The sequence below is a fragment of the Bos javanicus genome, chromosome 17, assembly GCF_032452875.1.
Source record: "Bos javanicus breed banteng chromosome 17, ARS-OSU_banteng_1.0, whole genome shotgun sequence".
In the NCBI taxonomy this organism is placed as follows: Eukaryota; Metazoa; Chordata; class Mammalia; order Artiodactyla; family Bovidae; genus Bos; species Bos javanicus.
Genome location: NC_083884.1, coordinates 70,763,722 through 70,786,585, shown reverse-complemented (window position 1 = coordinate 70,786,585; position 22,864 = coordinate 70,763,722). Strand labels below are relative to the sequence as shown.

At 55.6% G+C, this 22,864-nt stretch overlaps 2 protein-coding genes across 19 annotated transcripts in view; one reads left to right on the top strand and one right to left on the bottom strand.

Moving 5' to 3' along the window:
* The window catches only part of PISD (phosphatidylserine decarboxylase), a 27,551-nt gene extending 5,346 nt beyond the window's left edge, over positions 1-22,205 (top strand). For 2 of the 5 annotated variants that reach the window (XM_061385464.1, XM_061385465.1), the window contains exons 2-8: positions 1,380-1,459; positions 4,689-4,864; positions 19,443-19,679; positions 19,822-19,960; positions 20,113-20,259; positions 20,438-20,598; positions 20,969-22,205. In XM_061385464.1, the coding sequence (XP_061241448.1) occupies positions 1,380-1,459; positions 4,689-4,864; positions 19,443-19,679; positions 19,822-19,960; positions 20,113-20,259; positions 20,438-20,598; positions 20,969-21,193 (1,165 nt within the window). In that variant the 3' untranslated portion in view covers positions 21,194-22,205. Of the gene's footprint in view, positions 1-1,373; positions 1,460-4,688; positions 4,865-13,025; positions 13,345-16,367; positions 16,645-18,059; positions 18,226-19,442; positions 19,680-19,821; positions 19,961-20,112; positions 20,260-20,437; positions 20,599-20,968 lie in introns of those variants that run through there. The other 3 variants (XM_061385463.1, XM_061385467.1, XM_061385466.1) reach the window with 3 other exon arrangements.
* SFI1 (SFI1 centrin binding protein) overlaps positions 19,573-22,864 on the bottom strand; it is a 97,513-nt gene continuing 94,221 nt past the window's right edge. For 11 of the 14 annotated variants that reach the window (XM_061385442.1, XM_061385440.1, XM_061385445.1 and 8 more), the window contains one exon: positions 19,573-22,522. In XM_061385442.1, the coding sequence (XP_061241426.1) occupies positions 21,958-22,522 (565 nt within the window). In that variant the 3' untranslated portion in view covers positions 19,573-21,957. The other 3 variants (XM_061385449.1, XR_009730482.1, XM_061385451.1) reach the window with 3 other exon arrangements.

Sequence of the window (22,864 nt, the reverse complement as noted above, 5' to 3'; positions counted from 1 at the left end):
GTTCTGCATGCAGATCTTGCTTGCCTGTAGGAGAATCAGAGTCACCCTGTTAGCACCAAGCTGCGAGAGTGTCATTAAGGAAATTTCACAGGAGTAAATGAAGGTGTTTAAATCTGATAATGTTCACAGGATATTTATGTAAGACATAACTACTAAGAATCCATGAATGTAAATATTACTGTATGAAAGTCATAAATGCCATTCTATTTTCCACAAAAATAGCAGTTTAGACATTTATAATAGAGTAAATTTATACTTTCATAAAAGACTCCAAAGGAAAAAAAGAAACCCTTACTAACAAGGACGTAGTTTCTTTACTTTAGATTTCAGGTCAGTATTTGGGAGAACTGAAGTGCTATCTGAATTGAAGGTGGGTTGTTTGCTCTTTGATTAAGGAGAGAGCCGGTTGTTTACTAAAAATTCATTAATGCTTTCCTTGCTCGCACAGTCACTTACTGCACTGGGGATGTGTCCTATTTCCCTAAGTAAAGAGGAAATGAAGAGCGACGAAGAATAAAATACCATTTCCTTACAGCTTGAAGCCATGAAAATGGTCATATTTTTTCTCAGAATGCTTGAAAACCCTTTTACCCTGTGAAAGTAGCTTTTGTGGCAAGATAGCCACAAATAATAATTTAAAAATTCCAAACAAGTTGAGCCTTCCAGACTCAAAGTAGATTAGAGTAGCTCAGCCTGATTTGTTTGCGTCATTCTTTCCCCAGGGTAAACATATAAAGTTAAAAAATTCAGGGTATTCTCTGGTGGTCCTGTGGTTAGAACCCTGTGCTTCCACTGCTGGGGCACAGGTTCAATCCTGCGGGCTTCGTGGCACAGCCCAAAAGCAAAACATTTAAAATTTCAGCACTTTATTAGGTTCTTTAATTAATAGGAGTTAGAAGCTACAAGGCTGTGTACAGCTGTTCTTTTGTGGTGAAAAAACGTATGCTTTTTGTATAAGTGCAGCTTGACTGCTTATTATGGTCTTAAGAGTAATTCTTTTGTGAAAAAGTTTTAGACTTCAGAAAAGATATGAAAATAGTACAGAGAATTTCCAAATACCCTGTGCTCTGACTCCCCTGTTCAGCTGTATCTGCTTTATCACTCCCCCTTCTCTCCCTCTGTCTCTTTCTGTGAGTGTGTATATGTGTACACTTTCTGCTGAGACACTTGGTGCCCCTTTCCCTTTAACTGTTTGAGCCCTTTTCCTATAAGGACATTTTCTTACAAAACGGCAGTCCTGTGCAGTGGTCACAACTGGTAGATTAAGTGGATGCAATAGTATTATTGACTCTATAGATTGTATTCAAATTTTGGCAGTTGATCCTCTAATTTTTTTTAATTAAAAAAATGTTTAACGACTCCTTTTTGCTTGATTATAGGCGTCCTCACTGTGAAGATGCTGCCTTGAGCCACTTCCTTCAGTCCTTGAGGAAGCCACCTCTGAGAACCTTTTCCACAAGTAAGTAGCAATTTACTACTTACAAAAGATTGGACTTCGCAGGTGACACAGTGGTAAAGAATCTGCCTACCAATGCAGGAGGCTCAAGAGATGTGAGTTAGATCCCTGGGTGGGGAAGATCCTCTGGAGAAGGAAATGGCACTCACTCCAGTATTCTTGCCTGAAAAATTCCATGGACAGAGGAGCCTGGTGGGCTGCAGTCTGTGGGGCTGCAAAGAGTCGGACACGACTGAGCGACTAAGCAAAGCACAAGTAGCACTTAGAGACGGTGCCGGCCTCTCGGCTTCAGTTCACTCATCAGTAAATTCACACAAACACAGCACCTATTTCACAGGGCTGTCGTTAGGATCAGATGGAATTGTGCCTGTGAGGTGCTTAGAGTACCTGGCACATAGGTACCACTGAAGCTTTAGCTGCTGTTATCCGATTATCTTTACTGGGTGCATGTGTGGTGTTCCATCACTTGATTGTACCGTTTAGTGTTGGACATTGAAGTTGCTTCTAGTCTTTTGAGCTGTGGTGTTGGAGAAGACGCTTGAGAGTCCCTTGGATGCAAGGAGATCCAACCAGTCCATCCTAAAGGAAATCAACCCTGAATACTTATTGGAAGGACTGATGTTGAAGCTGAAATTCCAATACTTTGGCCACCTGATGTGAAGAACTGAGTCATTGGAAAAGACCCTGATGCTGGGAAAGATTGAAGGCGGGAGGGGAAGGGGACGATAGAGGATGAGATGGTTGGATGGCATCACTGACTCAATGGACGTGAGTTTGAGTAAGCTCCGGGAGTTGGTGATGGACAGGGAGTTCTGGCGTGCTGCCGTTCATGGGGTCGCAAAGAGTTGTACACGACTGAGCAACTGAACTGAACTCTTTTTCTATTACAGACAGTTCTGTAGTAACGTATCTTTATGCATCCTCAGGATAAACTTGGTGACTTAGAGTTGCTGACTAAAAAGGTCTGTGTATTTTATAACTTGGTATTTAGACCAAATTGCTCTTCAGAGAGGGTTGTCCCAGTTTACACTCCTGAGCAGAAAAGGCTCATGAGTACATCGGTTCCCCACACCCACCTCAGCACTGGGTTGTGAACTTTTTGGCTCTTTTAAGCAGCTGTTTAAATCTGTACAAAAATGTGCGTTGTTTTTATTATCTAGATACCCTTTTTATTCTGCTGTACCAAAAGCTGTTTTTGACTGCCAAGTAATCATACCTTGGGAATAAAATGAGATGGTTAATGAGAATAAAAACAAAAAGCTTATTATTAAGGTAGTTAAATAGGAGCACATCTGGGTGTTACTTAAGTAGGACTTGCGCGTGGGAACATGTAAGACTCACTTGAAGGATGGAGGGGAGCCTCAGAAATGAAGTCAGAATGTCGCAGGTCTGCAGAAAAACTGCTTTTATAACGTGACAAACACAGCGGGGAGGCATCAGGAGTGAAGGGCACCCTCTGCTTACTGCCTCCTGTTAGAGGAGTAAAGAAAGCCGGTAGAGAAAGAGACCTATAACTGAAGCAAGGACCGGTGTAGCCAAAGCGCCGAGGAGGGTGTGACCCGCCAGCCTGGGCCGCTGGCTAAGTGCCGTGAGGCTGCGTACAGCAGGTCTCTCCTCACCAGACAATCCAGAAAGAGGGAAAAAACTGTTTCTTGCTTTCTGACAAGTTTTTCTGGTCAGAGGTAGACTAGTTAGTTTAAGTAGTAAGGGTTCTTTAGGAATAATCAGAAGATAGAAGAGATTAATGACATCCATACTTGCTCATTAAAAAAAGAAACAGCAGGGAGGCGGTCCAGTGGTTAGGACTTGAAGCTGTCACTGCTAAGGGCCCAGGTTCAATCCCTTGTCTGGGAACTAAAACCCCACGAACCTCTCGGCATGGCCAGAAAAAAAGAAAAACAAAAAAATCCAAACCCCTCTTCTCACTGTGCTGCAGTCTTCTTCACTTGCTGCCTTCACCTCGCTGCCCTTGTCTTCAGATGGTCTTCTCCCTGTATGCGTGTCTGTCTCCAGGTTTTCTCTTTCTGTAAGCGGACAAGTCATATTATTAGAGCCCACTGTGGGGACCTTATTTTAACCTGATTGCCTCTGTAGAGACCTTCTATCCAAGAAAGGTGACAGAGGCGCTGGGGCTGGGACTTCAGCATATGAATTTTGTGTGTGTGCGCGCTCAGTCACCAAGTCGTCTCCGACTTTGTGGCCCCTGGACTGTAGCCCACAGGCTCCTCTGTCCATGGGGTTTCCCAGGCAAGAACACTGCAGTGGGTCGCCACTTCCAACTTTAGGGGATCTTCCCGACCCAGGGATTGAACTCAAGTCTCTTGTGGCTCCTACATTAGCAGGTGGATTCTTTACCATGGAGCCACCTGGTTTGGGGGGACATGATTCAACCCATAATGCATGTTGAGCATCTTTACATGTACTTTCTGGCCATTCCTATTGGAGAAACATCTGTTCATATCCATAGTATGTTTTTATTTTTTTGTTTACTCATTTTTGGCTGTGCCGGGTCTCTGTTGCTGCGTGAGCTTTTCTCTGGCTGTGGTGAGCACGGGCTTCTCACTGCGGTGGCGTCTTCCATCGTGGAGCACGGGCTCTGGGCTGGCAGGCTTCAGTTTTGGTTCTCAGGCTCTAGAGCAGAGGCTCAACAGTTGTGACGGACATGCTTAGTTGCTCCCTGGCATGTGGGATCTTCCCAGACCAGGGAGAGAACCTGTGTCTCCTACATTGGCAAGCAGATTCTTTACCACTGAGCCATGAAGAAAGCCCTTAGTATGTTTTTTAATTGGGCTATTTGTCTTTTATTGTTGAATTGTAAGAACTTATGAGATTTTGCCTTTGAAAGAATACTGCTGTCCAGTCAGAACTGGGTCTGGGTCATAAAAGTGAGATCAGAGAGCCTGTCCCTGTCTGGCCCTGTGGGTAGCCAGCAGGGCACCCTGGGATACTTTTCTTGATCTCTTTACATTTGACGTTTTCATCTTAAACTATGTAGCTGTGGTGGCAGTCGAGGTACATCGTTGTTTCATGGGGAAGACGCATGAGTCCCCAACTAGGTAGACTCTGGAGGCAGCAGCGTCTCCGCAGTGACTCAGGGCTGCTCCTGCTCGTCAGATCTCTGGGGTCCCGTCAGCTTTCCTGAGGGCTTGTCCCACCCTTCCTGTTGGTGCTGTGTTTGCATGACTCAGTGCTGTCCCTTCTCCTGGCTCAACGTTTTCCTGTTTTTTTACAGATGCCAGGAAAGTCCACACGGCCCCTGCCCGCACCTCGTCCCTGCTGCGCCCCCTGCCCATTCTGGTCGCCACGGGTGGCGGGTATGCAGGGTACCGGCAGTACGAGAAGTACCGGGAGCGAGAGCTGGAGAAGCTGGGCTTGGACGTCCCGCCCAAGCTTGCTGGTCACTGGGAGGTAGGAACCGGGGAGCCGCCTTGTGTCCTCCCAGAGCACAGTTCCTGTCCCTCCGTAAATCACCCCGAAGTTAAGCCGTCTGAGAAAGCGGAATGTGCTTTCTTGGAGCTCATGTCTCCAGTGGGTTTGGGGCGATGTAGAAGTCGTGTCAGGCTTCCCTCTGTCTTCAGACTCAGCCCTGGTCTTCCCAAGGCCTCTTGAAATCTTGGGAGCTCATGCCTTCCCCTGGGGCTGGCGTCCTGGCCGTCATGCTTCCTCAGTCTGAGGACGGGCCAGAAGGGTTGGACTTGTGTGATGTGGATACGTTCTCACCAGGAACCAGACTGCAGCCGTCCAGTCTCTTTACCATTACTGCTCAAAAAGCTCCTGGGCTGGGAAGTGAGGGTGTGGTTGGGTGTCACAGAGTGACGGCTGCGGTCAAGGGACGCCTGATGAACTCAAGGCACCTGGGCTTCCCGCGGCACAGCGTCGCTCCTGACTCCTAGTGGACGTTCCGTCAATGCTGAAATTGAGTATAAAGGTGTGAGTTTAAAAATTGGTTTCTTTTCACCCTTAATTTAACAAATGAAATACCTGCACTGTGAGTAGACCCTGACCTGTGAAAGCAGAGACTTGATGGTATTTGGGGTGATGTGTGTGGGTTTCCCTGTGAGCCTCCCCATATCATTAATCCGGCCAGGCTGCCCCTGGCAGCCAGGGTCTCAAGTCCTGAAGGCTGGTTCTGTCTGTGCGCCTTAGTAGCTGTGTGGATTCAGACAGATCACTTTCCAAGTTTTCTGTTTTGGGGTCACATACTCCAGACTCCTTTTGGTGAGGGGTCATTGTATAGTGTGTTAGTCACACTTTTTAAGTATGCTGAACGCTGCGTATTTGTTGTTGGTGGTTTCCTGTGTAAACATATCCTTCTCCTTCCAACTAGTGAAATACTTGTGAGACTGTGACCCATGACCCCACTGGAGTGTTAGACTCAAGCTTTCTTCCCTCTGACCCTGAGCATCTGTCAGGCTGAGCCACCCTGTGACCTGCTCACCTGCTTTCAGGAAATCCCCACTCATTTCCAAGGAATCCCAAGAGAATCTGCGTGTGGAAGAAATCTGCTTCCTCATTCACAAAAGACCAACGTCAGTGGTTTTTTTTAGCATCCATTGTTTGTATAACTGGAATTCTGCCACCTGTGAGTCAGTACCTGAAAGACGATTGTCTGTAAAGAGGACAGGGTTGAATTAGCTCATAAGCTCTGGGCTCCGGACAGTGACGGGACATGGGGGCAGAGCGGCCCAGTGCGGCGAGAGGCCTGGAAGAGCTGGGCTGAAGTCAGTCCTGCTTGCGCTCTCTTCCTCTGTAAATTTGTTGTTGGCTGTGCGGGCTCTCCGTTGCGGTGAGTGGGGCGGCACTTGGGCTGCTCATCCTGGTCTCTCTTGTGGAGGAGCACTGGCTCTGGGTGTGCACAGCTGAGTGGCCCCATCGCGTGTGTCATCGAACCCCAGCCCCCTGCATTGGGAGCGTGGAGTCTCAACCGTTGGACCACAAGGGAAGTCTCTCTTCTAAGAATTTTACGGCTTTAGGTCTGATGTTTAGGTCTCTGATCCGTTTGGAGTTGTTTTTTGTGTTGTGTAAGTCAGTGTCTGACTTCATTCACGTGGATGTCTGGTGTGCTCAGCACTGTTGGTTGAAAAAGGCTGTCCTTTCCCGGTTGAGTGGTGGCGGCCCCTGTCTGTAAATCAGTCTCATTCTCTTGTAAATGACAGAGATGATGTTAATGCTCTGACAGAATGTTGGAAAACAGGGAGGACACTCTTGATTCCCCCTCCTTCTCACTAGATGACTTGTTGCGTAATCGTGGGCTTTAGTTTTTGTGTATTCACTTCCTGTCTATCTCTGTTTTTAAACGGATATACAGTTGACCCTTGAACAATGTAGAAATTGAAGGCACCAACCTCCGTCCCTGCAGCAGTCAGAAATGTGCTTGTAACTTTACAGGCCACCCTTGGGGTACGTGGCTCCGTATCCTCCATTTGCATAGTTCTGTAATGCGTATTTATTGAGAACACTGCTTATAAGTGGACCCGTGCAGTTCGTACCTGCGCCGTCCAGGGGCAGCTGCTCCTATTTTGTGTCTTTAGGTTGGTGCAAAAGTAAGTGTGGTTTCAGATCATGAGTTTTAAATCATTATAATTAGATTCAAACACAATCTTTATTAATCAAAATAGGAACCATTACAATCAACACAATTTTGCCAATGAAAAATAAATTGATCTATTCCTGTAGTGTAAAAATCTGTGCTTCAGGATTTGATAAATTCTTGGAAAGCATTTTCTGCCTCCTGCTGGTCATGGAAACGTTTTCCTTGGAAAAAGTTGTTAAGATGATTGAAGTGGCGTTTGGTGAGAGGTCAGTGAATGTTCAAGAGGTCAGTGAATATTGCAGATGAGGCAAAACTTTAGCAAAATTCATTCAACTTTTGAAACGTTGGTTGTGCGAAATGTGGTCGGGCGTTGTCATGGAGAAGAATTGGGCCCTTTCTGTTGACCAGTGCCAGCTGCAGGCGTTGCAGTTTTGGGTGCATCTCATCGATTTGCTGAGTGTATTTCTCAGCACTGAGAGTCAGAAAGCTGTAGTCGATCAGATGGGCAGCAGACCACCAAATAGTGACCATGACTCTTTTCGGTGCAAGGTTGGCTTTGGAAGGTGCTTTGGAGCTTCCTGGTCCAACCACTGAGCTGCTTATCACTGGTTGTCATATAAAACCCACTTTTCGTTGCATGTCACAATCCTATCGAGAAATGGTTTGTCGTTGTTGCTTAGAATAAGAGAAGATGACACTTCAAAAGAATTTTTTAAATTTTCGGTCAGCTCGTGAGGCACCCACTTATCCAGCTTTCTCACCTTTCCGGTTTGCTTCAAATGCCAAACGACTGTAGAATGGTCAATGTTAAGTTCTTTGGCAACTTCTCGCGTAGTTATAAGGGGATCAGCTTCGATGATCCTCTCACTTGGTCATTGTCAACTTCCAATGTCTGGCCATTACAGTCCTAATCTTCAAGGCTGTCGTCTCCTTTGCAAAACTTTGAATCACCACTGCACTGTATGTATGTTAGCAGTTTCTGGGCAAATGCATTTTGTTGCGAGTGTTCTCCACTGCTTTAAGATCCATTTTGAACTCACATAAGAAAATCCCTCGAATTTACGTTTTGTCTAACATCATTTCCATAGTCCAAAATAAATGTAAACTAAACGGCAATAAGTCATTAGCACAAAAAACATAAAGCGAGAAATGCACGTTAAGATGTTGTATAACACAACCTCATTTAAGAATGTATTCCAGTATCAAACAGCAAATTTCAACAATGCAAAAACTGAAATTGCATTTGCACCAACCTAGTATGATGACTTTGCAGACTCCACGTAAGTACGAACTTTAAGTGACTCTGCTACTGTGGTGGATTCTGGTGCACTGGTGGTTTTCACTAGGGTTCAATGTTGAGCACGTCTTTGCACATAGGCCTGTCCGCGGGCTGAGTGCTGGCTGTAGAGTTGCTGTCTGAAAGGGTGTGGGGACCTGCAGAGTTTGTGCTGTGTGTTTGGCATCTAAGCCTCTTGTAGCCGTCTGTGATAGGCATTGTCCATTAGGCATAGGCTCATCGTACATGAACCACAGTGGGTGTTAGTGAAACCATTGTCACAGCAAACATCATTCCTCTCGTGTTTACTCCATACAGCAAATCTTTGCGCTCTTTCATGTGCCAGGCCTTGTTGAGCTACAGGGGGTTCACTAGTGAAGAGAACCGGAGTTCCCATCCTCAGAGAGCTGCCCTTATTAGGGGCTAAGACAGACAAGAAACAGGGACACATGGGCATGTCGAGGTGTTGAAACGCCATGGAGGAAGCACAGACAGGTACAGGGCACAGTGTCTTGGGCTGGGCAGGACCAGGGAAGGAAGGAAGGCAGGCCCGCCCAGAGCCGTGTGGGCTCCCGGGGCATCTGAGGAGCGGCGAGAGCCGTCCAGGCAGATTGGACAGAGCGCGCTTGTCGCTGTTGATGGGGAACAAGAGGCCCTGTGGCTGGAGGCCCGGAGGGCGGGAGGACCCAGGGCGCCAGCTCTGCCTATCTTTTGAGTGCACCCTGAGTGATGTGGGTTCTGATCCGACTGTCCTGGCTGCCGTGGGGACAGGTTAGGGGACCTGTTGGGAGGCTCTGACAGGATCCCAGCAGGAGAGGTGGGGCCTGGATCAGAGTGGGAGCAGTGAGGAGGGGAAAGGCAGTCTGTGCTGTTTTTTTTATCAAAGTGTAATTAACGTAGAATGTAAGTTACAGGTGTACAGTACAGTGATTCACAAGTTTTAAGGTCATGCTCCATTTGTAGTTCGTATAAACTGCTGACTGTATTTCCGCGTCGTACAGTATATTCCTGTGGCTTCTTTTGTGCCTAATAGCTTGCCCCTCCTACCCCCAGCCCAGGGTCCCTCCCTCCGCCCCTGGCAACTGCTCTGCTGGTACCTGTCTGCTGTGCTTCTGTTAGCTGCGCCAGGTCATTGGATTTTGTAGACTGCACATTCGATTCTGGGTATGTTTTGAGGGGAGAGTGCACAGGATGCACTGCTGGGTTGGATGTGGGGTGGGAGTGGAAAACGCCTGGTGAGTTCTGACTTGAGCAGGTGGAGGGGAGGGAATGAAGAGCCTCCAGACTCATACTGTATTACGCTCTGTTGTCGGCTTTTCTCTGAGCGTGAGTCCCCATCAACATTTCTCATGTGTTTATTCTCTGCCTGTATTGGCTCAGTGTACTTGTCAGCTTAACATTTCAGTCTGATTGGCATGGACTAAGGAGCCCACCCTCCTGCGGCCCCGGTTGGATCAAGACACCTGCCTTCAGAGCCAGAGCTGTGGCTAGGCGAGGCAAAGACTCTTCCCCAAGTGCCTTTTCAGGAACTCATGATGTCCTTCCTGGGAAAGCTTTGGGTTCAGGGTCAAAGAGTCTGATCATTTTGGGCTGCTCAGGCCTGGTGTTTGGCCTCCAGGGGGAGGGTGGTCACCCCGGGCCTCTGTGGAGAGGTGGCTTTGAGGGGACAGATCTGCCCGGGGCTGGAAGGCGCTCCCGCCCCCCGTGCCCAGAGTGTCGTGCGGTCTGTGTCTGTGTGGCGGCTCTGATTTCAGATATGCCCTGCTTGTGTCTCCGTAAGTGCAAAAGGGGAAACAGACCTTCGCAAGTGCTTCTTACCAAGAGGCTGAAAGGTGTGCCAGCAGGTGACGTGGGTGGCAGGTGTGTGGAGGGAGCACATAGGTGTGCCCACCCCAGGGTCTCCTGTCCCACGCAGGGTGGCATCTGGTGGCAGAAGCCTCCACCCCCAGGTTCTGGCACTTCTGAGGTGTCCCTTTCTGACCGGGCCTGAGGACAGGTGTGGTCATGTGGGCGGGGTGGAAAGGGTGGCCTTTGGGGCAGAAGCTGGCACGTGTCCTCCTCCTGCACCAAGGAGCTGACTCCATGGAGATGGGGCCCGAGGTGCAGGGTGGTGGTTGGCAGCTGCCTCTCCCACCAGGCAAGGAGCTGCTGTGTGGACAGAGAGGGGTTCTCAGGAGAGGCACCGTGTGCCAGCCTGGTCTGGGGCTTTTCTCCCCAGTAGTAGAATTTAGAGTTTTTCTGTGGCTTAAACAGAGTCTTCCAGTTTTTTATTGTGAGCATTTGAATAAGGCAGAAAAGTTGAGAGAAGAGTTACCCACACAGACCACTGAATTCATGGACATTAATGTTTCGCTGTATCTGCTTCATTTCTGCGTGCATTTGTGGACTCCCCTCAAAGCCAGTGAAAGAACATTGCAGATGTTGTAAAATGCAACTTCATCCCTCGACACTTCAGTCCACATCTGAGCATAGGATGCAGTTTGTTGTCTCAGCTTAGCCATGGGGTGTTCAGGGAGCGGTCCCTGTGTTAACATCGCTTCCTTGTTTCCGGCTCAGTTTAGTATCTTTAAAAGGAAGGTGCGGCATCCCAGCTGTGAAAAGAAAGAAAGCCGGATCAGCCTGTTGGTCTCCCACGTGGCCCGCCCCCACCCACCACCTGCACTTGGCGTCTCCTTCCCTCCGTGAGCCTGGACAGTGTGGAGCTTGTTTTACATGCTTTTAAACTTCCGGTAATTGTTGTAGCTTCTTTATTGTTCCTCTCTGTGAACAGGCTGCTTTTCAATGAGAATGACACAGGTATAAATACCTGGTCCCATGCTGGCAGGGGGTGGGTATTCAGTAAGTGCTATTCTGCTTCTTACCTCATAGGTGGTGAGAAGACAACTCTGGATGTTAAGATGGGCAGACAGTCCAGTTGGTGGGAAGCAGAGCTGTGGCAGCGCCTCCAGCCCTTCCTCTCCCCTAGCCTGGGGGGCACCTGTGCCTGGAGCCCTGAGGGGGCAGGGAATGGATGAGGCTGGGCTCCAGCCAGGAGGGAGCTTTCTGCTGGGCTTCCTTATCTTCTGCACCCTGTTTGCTCTCCAGGCAGCAGAGAAGTCATCGGGCTGGTGGGACTGCTGGTTAACACTGGAGAGCCCCACGGGAGAATTTGGCAGGACTGTGAGAAGCCCTTGGATCAAGAAGTCACCCGAGGGCGCTCTGTGCTTGTCCCGGCTCCTGCCAGGCTGATGACCTGCTGCTGGCTCCCTGTGCCAGCCTTGGGACGCCGGCCATCACTGTTCTTCCTCAGGGGCCTCCACTAGCCCCGGGCAGTGAGAACTAACGGAGGACACCTGCCACTCCCTGGCCCCCTGGCCCAGCAGGGCACGGTGCTCAGGGTGTGGGGAGGGGCCGGCACCGTCCTCAGTGCTCTGGCCGAGTGGCTGGGGGCCTGCAGAACCTTGCGGTGGCGCTAGGTGGCACTCCCGCCCAGGGGCGTCCAGGCAGGGTGGAAATAGAGGCCCAAGTGTGGCTGGCCAGAGGGGCCTCACTCGGGGAAAGTGCACCTGCCGAGGGGTTTGTTAGTCCCAGAAACCATGTTGAGTTTTGTCTGGAATATGGTCCAGAAGGCATTTCCCTCCTGAGGTACGCGTGGTGGAGGGCAGGTTAGAAGGCGGGAGAGCCGGTCTCAGGGCTGGTTTATGAGTTTTCTAAGCACTGACCAGCCTGAGAGTTTCGAATGATTCCAGAGGAGCTCAGGTCCACGTGGAGCAGCCCAGTTGGTCCTTTCATGGTGGAGAGCAGCAGCGCTCCGCGGCGCTCGGAGGATGAAAAGCTGGGCTCTTGGGCCAGGTTTGTCATACACACCGCGCCCCCCCCCCCCCCCCCCCGCCCTGCTCCGTCGGGTCTGGGTGCACTGCAGGCTTTGGGGAAGCCGCGATGGTCTCCCCAGGTTTCTGGGTCTGTGTTTTTCTTGTTAGGATTGTGTATCAGCATCTTCTGTGCTTTAACTCCTTGTCATCCCATCGTGAGTGGTGTTTGGTTGGCGCTCTAAGCTCAGAGGGGCCTGGAGACTCACTGAGAATGCCCATCCCCCCCCCCCCCCCGCCTGCCTCCCAGCTCCGCCCCGTCGGTGATGGGGGCCGTCCCTGAGGGAGGAGCCTCCGTCTTCTCCCTCCTCCCCGCTGAGATGCCCCAGGCTGTGGTTTGTTGGTGGATCCAGATGCCGGCAGGTGTGTGAGCTGTGTGTGCCACTGCGCCTTCTCTGCATCTGGTGCAGATGGCCTTGGCTCCCCTGCCATCTCCTCACAAGCCCTAAGGCTTCCTGAAGAGGAAGAGGCTCTTCTAAATGCTCTGGAAAGTGAATTCCCCATGGTCAGAAGATGCTGGGGTGGTACTGCGTGCTTTCTGTGACTGAGTCGTGGTGGTGGTGCACCCCTGAAAACTGGCTCATTCCATCCCATGTTGACCAAGTGTTTTTGGTGGGCATAGGGGGTAGGGTGCTGAAGCCTGCAGGCTGGGGCCCCACCATCCAGTGGGGCAGGAAGATAGGAGGAGAATCACCCCACAGGTCTTGATCCCTGCGAGGAAGCCTGCGTGCAGGGCTGGGCGGACCTTGCCCACTGGGCCTCCTGTGCTGGTCTGCACTGGGGGTTTATGTGTCAGGGTGTATCTGCCTGGAGAAGAGGGGTTGGGGAGGGGAAGCAGCCTTTGTCCTCAGGGTTGGGTGTGAGAAGGAGCGAGGGCTTCGCTGCCTTCTGTCAGCTCTGAGGGCTGGCTAGAAAAGGTGGCTGGAGGCTGAGGCCCGCACCGCGAGGAGGCCCGGCGGTGGGGAGGGGCGTGTGTGGGGCCGCGCGGCGCCCCCAGCCCCGGAGGCGGTCCCCTCTTCCTGCCGCTCCTCTGCCCCGCCCCGCCCCTTAAAGGGACCCTGGCCGGGGCGGGCGCGGCCGAGCCTGGTGTCCGGCCCCTGCCTCCGCCCCGGCGGCCTGAGTGGCTGCAGCCAGGCCCCCGCCTGCCCGCCCCCTGCTTCCGTGGAGCGGCGCCTCCCGGGAGTTCAGTCGCGCGGGCGGCGCGGACGCGAGCGGAGCCGACCACCTGCGGGTGAGTGAGCAAGGAGGCCCTCGCCTCCTGGGCTGTGGGTCGCCCCTTCCCACCGGGGATCTGAGGAGCAGCCCGCTCCCTTCCCCGGTCCTCACCGAGCTGTGGCTTCCCTGGCCCCACGCGGTGGGTCACGGGGCCCGGCGGATGAGCTCACTTCCTCAGCGTCTTGTAGCATCTCTTCGCCCCACAGCCCGGAAAAGGGAAACCCGGGCTGCTCGGGGTCTTCCCTGCGCCCAGTTTCCTCAGTGCTGCCGGGGGCTGGGAGTTGAGGGGAGGGAAGCGGGACCACGGGCCGGAGGGGGTGAAACCCGCCCTTCCCAGAACCCCACTCCCGGCTGGTGCCAAGGACTGTCCTGGAGAAGGTTGCTTTCCTTGAGGGCAGCTAAGAACGACTCCTGCCTCCTCCCTGCACCTCCCCTGAAAGAGGCGCATCTGGACCTTTCTTTTTGCTTCCTCTTCTTTCACCGGAGGCTTCCCCAAGATGGCTTACCCGTTTCTCGGGGAGAATCCGTGTTCTTGGTTCCCACTTCTGACGTTTTGCCACCTCTAGCCCTGGCACTCGAGGAGGAATCGATGGTGGCCCCACCTGGACACAGCTGCCCTGTGACCACCCCACAGAGCAGGCGTGTGCACCGCGAGTCAGGCCAGGGACACGTGGTTTGGGGGCACTGGGGGTCACCTGCCGAGGCTTCAGGCCGGGTGTCTGGCACCCAGGGAGCTTTCCATACGGAACACCCTCTGCCCCCTCTGCCCCCGGCTGACTTGTACAGGGTGTGAGGGGTGGGCGGGGATGTTGCGGCAGGGCTAGGGTTCTGTGAACCCCAGAAGAGCTCGTCCTGACAAAGGTGAGCCCCTCCAACTTGGTCGTCTTGAGCCCGCCCTTCCTGCTCACATCATTGCTGCCCTGGGGTTGGGGCTCCTCTGTCCGAACTGCCTCCTCCGCCCTGTTCCTTCCGTCTTCCCTGTGAGAGCAAACTTCTGTCCTCCCAGAGCGTGGGTCTGAAAGGGAGGGGGGCCTCAGGAGCCAGGACTGCGGGATGAGGCTGCACTAAGCTTTTGGGGGGAATGGAGGCGTGGGGTTTCCAAGCCTCCAGACAGGTGACCAGGAGGAACAGTCCTTCCCCTTTCAGATGAGGGCACTGAGACCTAGACAGCACCTGCGGCTCGCCTTTCCCAGCGTGCAGGGTGAGGGTGGCGGGGGCATCCAGGGTCATAGCCACCAGGTGGTCCCCATCCCCCACCAGAGCCACTCTGTGTCCACATGTTCCGCATGGCTGGCTCTTAGGCTGCGCAATGACTTTGAACTCCTACTGGTCCCAGCCCCATCTCATCCCACGGAGTGTCCTTGGGACTCTAGGGAGAGAGGGAAGCTGTCTGTACTTGTGTTTCAGAGTGCCCTCCTTGCAGAGTCCACATTCAGGCCTGAGTGCCCCAAGTTGCACTCAGGGAGCCAGAGAGGGAGAGAAGGCTCTGGCTTGGCCTCCAAAGGCCACTGTAGGCACAGAGGGCAGGGGGGCTCTGAAGTGGGAACACCCTGAGTGAGAAGGGCGGACCTCTAGGGACCCATTCCCGCCAGTGTGCAGCTCCCAGCTGGTTGGTGCTTGAGGGTGCTGGCCCATTTCTTGGGGGACAGCTGAACTCATGCCTGCTTCCTGGGGGCCTTTTGGGGGTGCACCGATGGTGATTTAGAAGAAATCTGACCCTGGTCTCAGTGTTCCATTTTAGAGGAGGCAACAGAGTAGTGGTCCAGACAGGACTGAGGCATGCAGATTTCGGGCTCCTCAGGGCAGTTCTGGAGTGACTCCAGGATAGCAGCTCCTTGGGCTGGTCCCCCCAGAGCCCCTGGACTGAAGGCTCTGGGAGAGGATGCAGCGCAAAGGCACACGTGGGGATCTGCTTTGAGGGCCTGACGTTTTGGAATGAGCTGGGTTGGTTTGTGGGCTCCTGAATGTGCCTGACAACATGCAGAATCGGTCATGGTCCCGCCAGGAGGACAGTGAGGAAATCTGCCCCAAGGAAGTCTGGCTGCTATCCAGGCCCACAAGACTTCACCAGCCCCCACCATGAATCCAGTTTTCTAGAGGGGGGTGGGGCATGGCTGGTGAACCTGGTCCTGAAGCCTAGCTCCATGCTCAGTCCCAACTGCCCATCCTCCCACTGGGCCTGCTTCTCTTGGGAGCCAGCAGGCAAGTTTGGGGCCTCAGGTGGGGCAGGCTTGCTCGTAGGTGGGCAGGACGTCAGCTCAGGCCTGGCCCTCGGGCAGAGGAAGTCTGGGTGGGCACCCTCTGGCCACTCAGGAGGGTGGCCTGGGGAGATGGGTGTCCTGGTTTGAGATAGGGCAGAAATTCAGTTGACCATCCAGACCCTAGTCAGCCTGGTCCAGCCCCATGGCCGCGTACACCCAGGGAGCCGGCAGTTGCTGGACTTTCACCTTCAGCGAGGTGGGTTTGCCCTGGGCGGCAGACGTCCAGGTGGTCCGAGTTGGGGCCTCTTGCTCTGCCCTGCTCGGTAGCCCGGGCGGGAGCAGCCCTAGGCCCCCATGTGTCTTCCTGTAAAGATGCCACCAGGCTCGCGGGTTGGCAGTGTGCTGGGCAGACGAACTCGGGGCTGCGGAATATTGCTCCCCTGCCCGCTAGCTGCGAGGCAGGCGCCCTCGCCCCACAGTGCCGCTCCTCCCCGGAGAGAGGGGAAGGCGGGGTGGCAGGCTTCCCCGAGGGCGCCCGGCTGCCCCTCTAATGAGGAAGGGGTGGAGGCCGCGAGGAGAGCCACAGCAGGCCAGACGCCGGGTCCCAGCGCCGCGCCCTCATCCCTCAGATGCTACTTTGTCACCTGAAAGGAAAAATGGGTCAGGTCCTGGTGAGGGAGGGGCGGCAGGGCCGACGCTGGGTGCCTGCCCGGAGCGCAGGGCTCAGATTCCCGCTTGGGCCCGGCGGCGCCGAGTCCCCTCCCTGCCGGGAGTGGGCAGGTGGCCAGGAACACAGCGGGCCGAGCAGGTCCGTGACCCGCGCCTGTCTCCGCAACAGCCCCGACTTCTCACCTGCGCCCCCGAGCCTTCGGACCGGACCGAGCCGGGGAGCGGTCCCCCCAGCCGCCACCTCTGGGGCCGAGGAGCGGTGACAGCGCCGACCCGGGGGGAAGGGAGGAAGGAGGAGAGACAAAGGCGCGCCGGCCCCGCCTCCTGGCGCCGCCCACCATGTGTCAGTCAGAGGCGCGGCGAGGACCCGAGCTCCGCGCGGCGAAATGGTGAGATGCCCACGGCCGCGTCCTAACCCCGCCGCACCCCGCCGCGACCTCCGGAAGGTCAGAGTTCACGTCCAGCGGCTCCGCGGTGGAGGTGGTGGCGGCGGCAGGGGGCTAGGGGACCAGCTCCCGCGGCTAGAGGGGCCCACTCCGGGGGGCCTGAGTCGGAGAGCCCGCTTCAGGTATTGGTGGGGGCCAGCGGGCTGGTGGTCCAGTGTCCACGCTGCGCCCCCGCCCCGCTTGGGCGCAGCTTCTCTGGGATTGGTCCCCGCACTCCTGCAGAGAGCAGGGTGGGCGGGAGGAACCTGGGGTAGAGGAGTGATGTGTCTGGCTTGGCCTGGCCCCTACCCATTTCGTGGACCTTTTTAAAGGGACGGGAGAGAATGATCGCAGAGGGTCTGGTGAGCAGTGCAGAGTCAGCAGCTTCAGGGCCGCCGCTGAGCTGCAGGGCCCGGCCTTCGGCTGTTCTGCATCTTCTCTGCTTTCCTATCAGCTGTGCTGCCTTTGTTCCTTGGTTTGTTGAGCAGCTGGGGGCAGAGGACCGAGCTGCTCTGAGAGCAGAAGCGCAGATGGAGCCTGCTGCTCCCGCTGAGTGTAGTGTTTTTGATGAAACCGAGGCTCCAGGACATTCTCCGAGCGGGTAGTAGTGTGGTCTAAAGCCCACACTGGGGCCTTGAGAGCATCTAGGTCCTGGGTCTGTGGCACGGCGACCTGGGCCTCAGTGTCACGACTCAGGATAGAACTTACCCTGGTCTCTGGCTCCCCTGAAGCTGAGCCTTTGCTGACTGTACCGAATTGGGGCTGGTGGGGTCAGAGGAAGGCCCACCTACCTTTACTGGAGGGGGGGGGCCTGGGTCAGGTGTGTGTGGCCCCAGCAGGCCTGAGGGTTGGCAGGGAGCTTCGCGCCACCACGCTCTGGATTGTTGTGGAGAACCTGAGCTGACATAGAAAGACTGCAGGGGGGATGGAGCAGTAGCCGTGAGGGTTTGTGTGTGTGCACCTGCGTGTGTATGTGTGATCTTACCAGGCCTGATCTCTTATCAGATGAGGAAGTAAGAGGCTTGGTCCATGGAGAGAGTTACCCAGATCCTATGCTGCCAGAGGCTTGGGGGCTCAGCCTAGCTCTCCTTGAAGCCCATGTGAACAGAGCTGGCCTCAGGCAGGCGGGGACCGCCCCGTGGGCTGTCTACACTGCCTCCTTGGTGCTCGGCCCCAAGGTCCGAGACAGGGCCCTCGCCAGGTTCAGAAGCTATTCTGAGCAGTCTCAGCTGACATGCAGGTAGAGAGACTGGGAGGTGAGCGCTGACAGAGGCAGCCCAGCCCCCGACTCAGAGTGCGGTTAGTGTGAGGAGGTCTGGCCAGTGTCACCAAATCCGTGGAGAGGCAGGCAAGCTTGCTGAGGGTGCGGCGGATGGGAAGGGTGGGGCCCCTGGTCCTCTGCTGACCTCGGCCGTGCGTGGACATGTGCCCTGCAGGTTGCACTTCCCTCAGCTGGCCCTGAGGCGGAGGCTGGGACAGCTGAGCTGCATGTCCAAACCTGCCCTGAAACTGCGCTCCTGGCCCCTGACGGTCCTCTACTACCTCCTGCCCCTCGGCGCCCTCAGGCCCCTCAGCCGGGTGGGATGGAGGCCTGTGAGCAGGGTAAGTGTGCGGGGGCTGCCGGCCCTGCCTCCCCGCAGCAGGCTGGAGGGGGGTGCCCAGTTATCTGGGCAGAGGTGGTGCTGTGGTGCCTGAGCCCTTCAACAGATGCTGTTGGAAGGCAAGTTGGTGGAGGGGCTGGGCTGGTCGGTGGCCATGTGGGCTGTGGACAGGTGACTGGAAAGGCCCATCATCCATGGGCTGCTCTCTCTGCCTGCACTCCTGCCGTGTAAGTGCTCTGTTTCTGGAAAGAACCCACATTGGGCATTCAGAAAATGGTGTCTGTTTCATCTCCTGTGTTCAGGCAGAAAAAAGCTTAGAGGTGATTTTGAGAAGAATCAAATTTCTGGACACCAGAGGGCAGTTCATACACGCTAGAGCCTGTGTGGCCTCTTTGGGTAGGGATGCTTTTGAGGACCCAGGAGCCCCCAGCAGGGCCAGGTGAGGGCCCTGAGCAGCCCAATGGGTGTCACCAGGCTTGGAAGCTGAGGGTACCTGTGGGGCACTGGGCATTAGGCCTAGGGTCATAGGGCAGCCCTGGGCCACCCCCACACGTGGGTATCAGCCGGGAGTGCAAAGAGCTGCTAACTCAGTGCCTCTTTAGAGGTGTTTAAAGTTGGGAGTGGAATTGCTTTTGCACCCTGGGGACTTGGTCTTGGCAGTGTTCAGCAAGCAGCAGCCACCAATTAAAGCAGGTCCTGCAGTGGCACCTGAGATTTAAGAGCTTGGGCTGGAGGGTCTGACTGAGGTGCAGAGTTCCCTCTCCTAGAGGAGCTTTGGGTGGGGACGGCTGTGTGGACTGCGAGGCCCTTGGAGTATAGGTGTCAGTGCCCGGTACTTCTGCCCGAAAGCCCGTATGCTCAGGGCAGGCTGAGCACGTGCACTTTGGGGTGTGGACTCGCCTGAGCACCGAGAGCCGATTGTTCCCGTGCTGGTCTGGGACGCTCGCAGCAGTGCCCACCACAGCCTGTGTGTGACCACATCCGATCCTCGTATGCCCATCCCCATCCAAGAAACGGGGTGGGAATGCTGCAGGAAATGGGTGATACCTGAGCTACTGTGTAAAGACTTGGAAGCTCAGTCTGGTTCCTGGTGAGAAACCACCATGTCACAAAGCCCTCGAGGGTCCCAGCTGCTCGGGCCTCAGAGCTGGTCCCTGTGGGGGGGTCCTGGGGCTGCGTGCATGGCGTGGCACACTCACCTGCCCTTGGGGCCTGCAGGTGGCCTTGTACAAGTCGGTGCCAACGCGCTTGCTGTCGCGGGCCTGGGGCCGCCTCAACCAAGTGGAGCTGCCGCACTGGCTGCGCAGGCCCGTCTACAGCCTGTACATCTGGACTTTCGGGGTGAACATGAAGGAGGCCGCCGTGGAAGACCTGCACCACTACCGCAACCTCAGCGAGTTCTTCCGGCGCAAGCTGAAGCCGCAGGCCCGGCCCGTGTGCGGCTTGCACAGCGTGGTGAGGCCCAACCCACCTCCCGCCTCGGCACCTTTGGGCACACTGGGCCTGGTGGGCACTGCTTCCAAGCTGGACCCCCAGGGGGGCCATGGCCCTGTCCTCCACACCCTCCCCTGCAGCGAGCCTCTCCTGACCCTTCCAGATCAGCCCCTCGGATGGGAAGATCCTCAACTTCGGACAGGTGAAGAACTGTGAGGTGGAGCAGGTGAAGGGGGTCACCTACTCACTGGAGTCGTTCCTGGGCCCCCGCACGCCCTCAGAGGACCTGCCCTTCCCCCCAGGTGGGTCCTGGCCCGCGGTGCTGGGCGCCAGCAGGTGGAGGGGCGGGAGGCCTGTGGACAGGAGACCCTCTGCCTGCAGCTCAGGCCTCCCTGGAGCCGGTGTCCAGGCGGCACAGAGGGCTCTGAGCAGCTGGCCCACCCTCTGCCCGCAGCCACGCCCCACAGCTCCTTCAGGAGCCAGCTGGTCACGCGCGAAGGGAACGAGCTCTACCACTGTGTCATCTACCTGGCCCCCGGGGACTACCACTGCTTCCACTCCCCTACTGACTGGACCGTCTCCCACAGGCGCCACTTCCCAGGTAGGCCAGGCCCAGCTGCCCCCGGGGGCCTCGGACGAGCGCCTGGGCTTCTTCCTGTCAGAGGCTGTGGGCTCCAGAGTTGGGGGCAGAGCTGGGTGTGGGGATGCAGGTTGGGGTCCAGCCTGCTCTGCATCTGGAATGACAGGCCAGGCAGGGAGTACACATGTCTGTCCCACAGGCTCCCTGATGTCCGTGAACCCTGGCATGGCCCGCTGGATCAAGGAGCTCTTCTGCCACAATGAGCGGGTGGTCCTGACTGGGGACTGGAAACACGGCTTCTTCTCACTGACGGCCGTGGGGGCCACCAACGTGGGCTCCATCCGCATCTACTTCGACCGGGTAAGCAGGTCCCACGGCCATTCTGGGCTCCCCGCACTGTCTCCTGTGCGGCCAGAGCTGCTGGGGCTGCGACTTCTAGGAAGGCGGGTCTCCCACCCCGGTCTAGAGGTGGCTGCAGGGGGAGGGAATTAATCTCCGTGCTTGGCACTTGCTTCTGCTGAAAACCCAAGGGGAGCCCTTGTGTGTGACGGGCACAGGTGAACAGGCAGGTCATGCCGCCTCCATTCCTTCCAGCCCCAGGTCACAGCAGGTCAGGGGCTCTCAGCTCAGACCTGGCCCCTGGCCTGAGCTGCTGTTCCCACTTCCCTTCCCAAGCAGGGTGGGGGGCAGGGTGTGTCCACGGCCCACATGCTCTGTCCCCACCTCCCAGGACCTGCACACAAACAGCCCGCGGTACAGCAAAGGCTCCTACAACGACTTCAGCTTCGTGACGCACGCCAACAAGGAGGGCATCCCCATGCGCAAGGGCGAGCACCTGGGCGAGTTCAACCTGGGCTCCACCATCGTGCTCATCTTCGAGGCCCCCAAGGACTTCAACTTCAGACTGCAGGCAGGACAGAAGATCCGATTTGGGGAGGCTTTGGGCTCCCTCTGAGCCTCCTGCATGGCCGTGGCTGCTGAGGGTCCTTTCAAGGGGACTGCAGGGTCTTACCAGGCAGGACCTGGGTGACTTCCGTCCCTGCTTCTGGGGTGCAGACAAGGTCGTCAGAGCCCGTCGTGCCCTAGACCGCCGTCACCCCCTCTCCCACCCGAGGAGAAAGTGTGGGCCAGGATGATGGAGTCCCTCTTGGAGACTTTTTTACGTCTCGTAAAAACTGGCTCTTTGACCTCCCGGCCAAGCGTTCGGTTGGTCCCGATTTCCGTTCTGAGATACGCGGTAGTTAAGGTACCTTCTTGCTGCTCGTCCTGTCACTGCTTTCTGGCCTCCGCCTCTGCTTCCCCCTGCACAGGGTGAGGTGCCTCCTGGCACTGACTGTGGGCCCCACAGCGGGGCCGGTAACGCAGCTGCTTTCTGTCCCTGAGTTTGCTCCACCTTGCTTGTTGGGAAAGGCTGTCTTCTCTCTTTGCACATGTGGCTGAACACGTCACCTGCCGAGACTCTGTCAGCAGCTTCCAAGGGTGGCCTTTGGTGGCTCGGTGCTTTGCAGGCCCTGGCGAGTGACCTTTCGGAGCTGGTAGGATCTATTATTGACCCCCCTAGTGGTGGCCCAGCTGGGACCAGGGGCGAGCTTGTGTCCCCTCCCTACATCCAGGCCTGTGTAAATATGCAGAAGTTGCTGCTATTGATCAGGGGCTTACACTGGAAACAAAGGAGCCTTGTTGATGTCTTTGGTGTGTGACGGAGGGGGGTGTCAGTGCCTAGAAAACCTGTCCCCAAGTAACAGATACTAACAAACAGGTACGAAGTCCTGAGGGAGCCACTGATGGGGGGCGGGGGGAGGGCCAAGTTTCATGTTTCCTGGGGATGCTGTGAATTTCTCCTGCAGGAGAAGCCATTTGAACTTTTTCAACTGTATCAGTAGCACAGTATTTTTGTATGAAAAGTGGGAGACTTCTGAACAGTGATTCATTTAATTGCAACATTTTGAAATAAACTAAAAAACATTGCTGCTCTGCATTCTGTTCCTGGACGTGGTGACTAGCACAGAGCCCGCCGCAGGGCCTGGACCCGAGCGATGCAGGTGTGGACGGGCTGGCGCCGGGCCTGCAGCTCATGGGCCAGCTGCTGGATCTGCACCTCCACCTGGGGGGATGGGGGGCCAGCTGAGAGGAAGCCCAGCCCAGGAGCCATCCCAGCCGCCCGCGCCTCACCTTCTGCAGCTCCTCCTCAACCTGCTGCTCAGCTTCCTGGTCCTCAGCCCGGGGCTCCGCCCTGCTCAGCTCTAGCCACCGCCTCAGGCTGTGTGCTTGCCGCTGGCAGGACCTGAGGGCGTAAGGCAACTGCTGCCTGGCTTTGCCCAGGCAGAGCCTGCAGCCTGGAGACAAGCACACCCGCTTCTGCTGCCATGGGCGGAGGCAGAGAGGCTCCCCCACCATCCTCAGCCTGTGCAGAGCAGGCCTTGGGGGACCCAAGCCCTTCCGTCTGATCAAGGCTGCTGCCCATGTGGAGGTGCCTGGGCGTGGGGGAGGCTGGCTGTGGACCAGAGCACACGCAGGGCACCATCCCGAATGAGTGACAACGTACCAGGCAGACCACCGGCTTCCAGGGGCACAGCTGGGTGTCAAGTTCTGCTCAGCTTTTCCTGAGCATTACGCCCTCAGGTCC